Source organism: Fonticula alba (genome assembly GCF_000388065.1).
Source record: "Fonticula alba strain ATCC 38817 unplaced genomic scaffold supercont2.8, whole genome shotgun sequence".
In the NCBI taxonomy this organism is placed as follows: Eukaryota; order Rotosphaerida; family Fonticulaceae; genus Fonticula; species Fonticula alba.
Window position 1 is genome coordinate 735,159 of NW_009242978.1, and position 799 is coordinate 735,957.

The following is a 799-nucleotide window of genomic DNA, read 5'->3' on the forward strand; positions in this document are numbered from 1 at the left end:
GAGAGCTGGAGGAGAGAGAGAGAGAGAGAGAGAGAGAGAGAGAGAGAGAAAGAAAGAGAGAGAGAAAGAGAAAGAGAAAGAGAAAGAGAAAGAGAAAGAGAAAGAGAAAGAGAAAGAGAGATGGAGAGATGAAGAGATGGAGAGATGGAGAGATGGAGAGATGGAGAGATGGAGAGAGAGAGAGAGAGAGAGAGGAAGAAAGAAGGCAGGAGCGGGGAGCCCCCTCTGGGGACACGGGCCGGGAAGCATACCTTGGCCTGCGTCGGGCTCGGGTTGATGGTGGATGCCAGGCGCGTCTCCAGGTCGGCCAGGACCGCGCGGGCCTTGTTCTCGGCCGACACGGCCCGGCTCTCGGCCGATTCCAGTCGCGACCGGGCCAGTGCCGCCTCGGATGTGGCCGAAGCCAGCTGCGTCTCCAGGCTGCCAATGCGCCGCTGCAAGGTGGCCACCTCGGACTCGGTGACGGTCAGCTTGTTCTCGACCGACGTGCGAGCCTGGCGCTCTTCCGAGAAGAGGGTCTGTGCCTCGCGCACGAGGCGCTCCAAATCCTCGATGTCCCCGGGGCTGAAGACCGGCGAGGGGATGCCGGAGTGCGGCGGCCGGGACAGCATGCGCAGGTTCTCCTCTTCGAGGTTTTGCTCGCGGAGCTTGGCCGCCGCCAGTTCGTGGCGCAGGTGCAGGATCTCGCTCTGCTTCTGGGCCAGCCCCTCGCGCAGCTTGCGCAGGGTGTTCGGGGCGTTGGCTGCACGTCCGACCGCGAGGGGAAGGGGGGAGCCACGCGGAGAAGGGAATCCAGCGG

The 799-nt window shown here is 63.5% G+C and overlaps 1 protein-coding gene across 1 annotated transcript in view; it reads right to left on the minus strand.

Annotated features, from left to right (window-relative positions):
- Nucleotides 1-799, minus strand: part of H696_04818 (hypothetical protein) — a 4,940-nt gene that overhangs the window by 2,661 nt on the left and 1,480 nt on the right. The window contains exon 5 of the mRNA XM_009498682.1: nt 252-742. Within this exon, the coding sequence (XP_009496957.1) occupies nt 252-742 (491 nt within the window). The remainder of the gene's footprint in view (nt 1-251; nt 743-799) is intronic.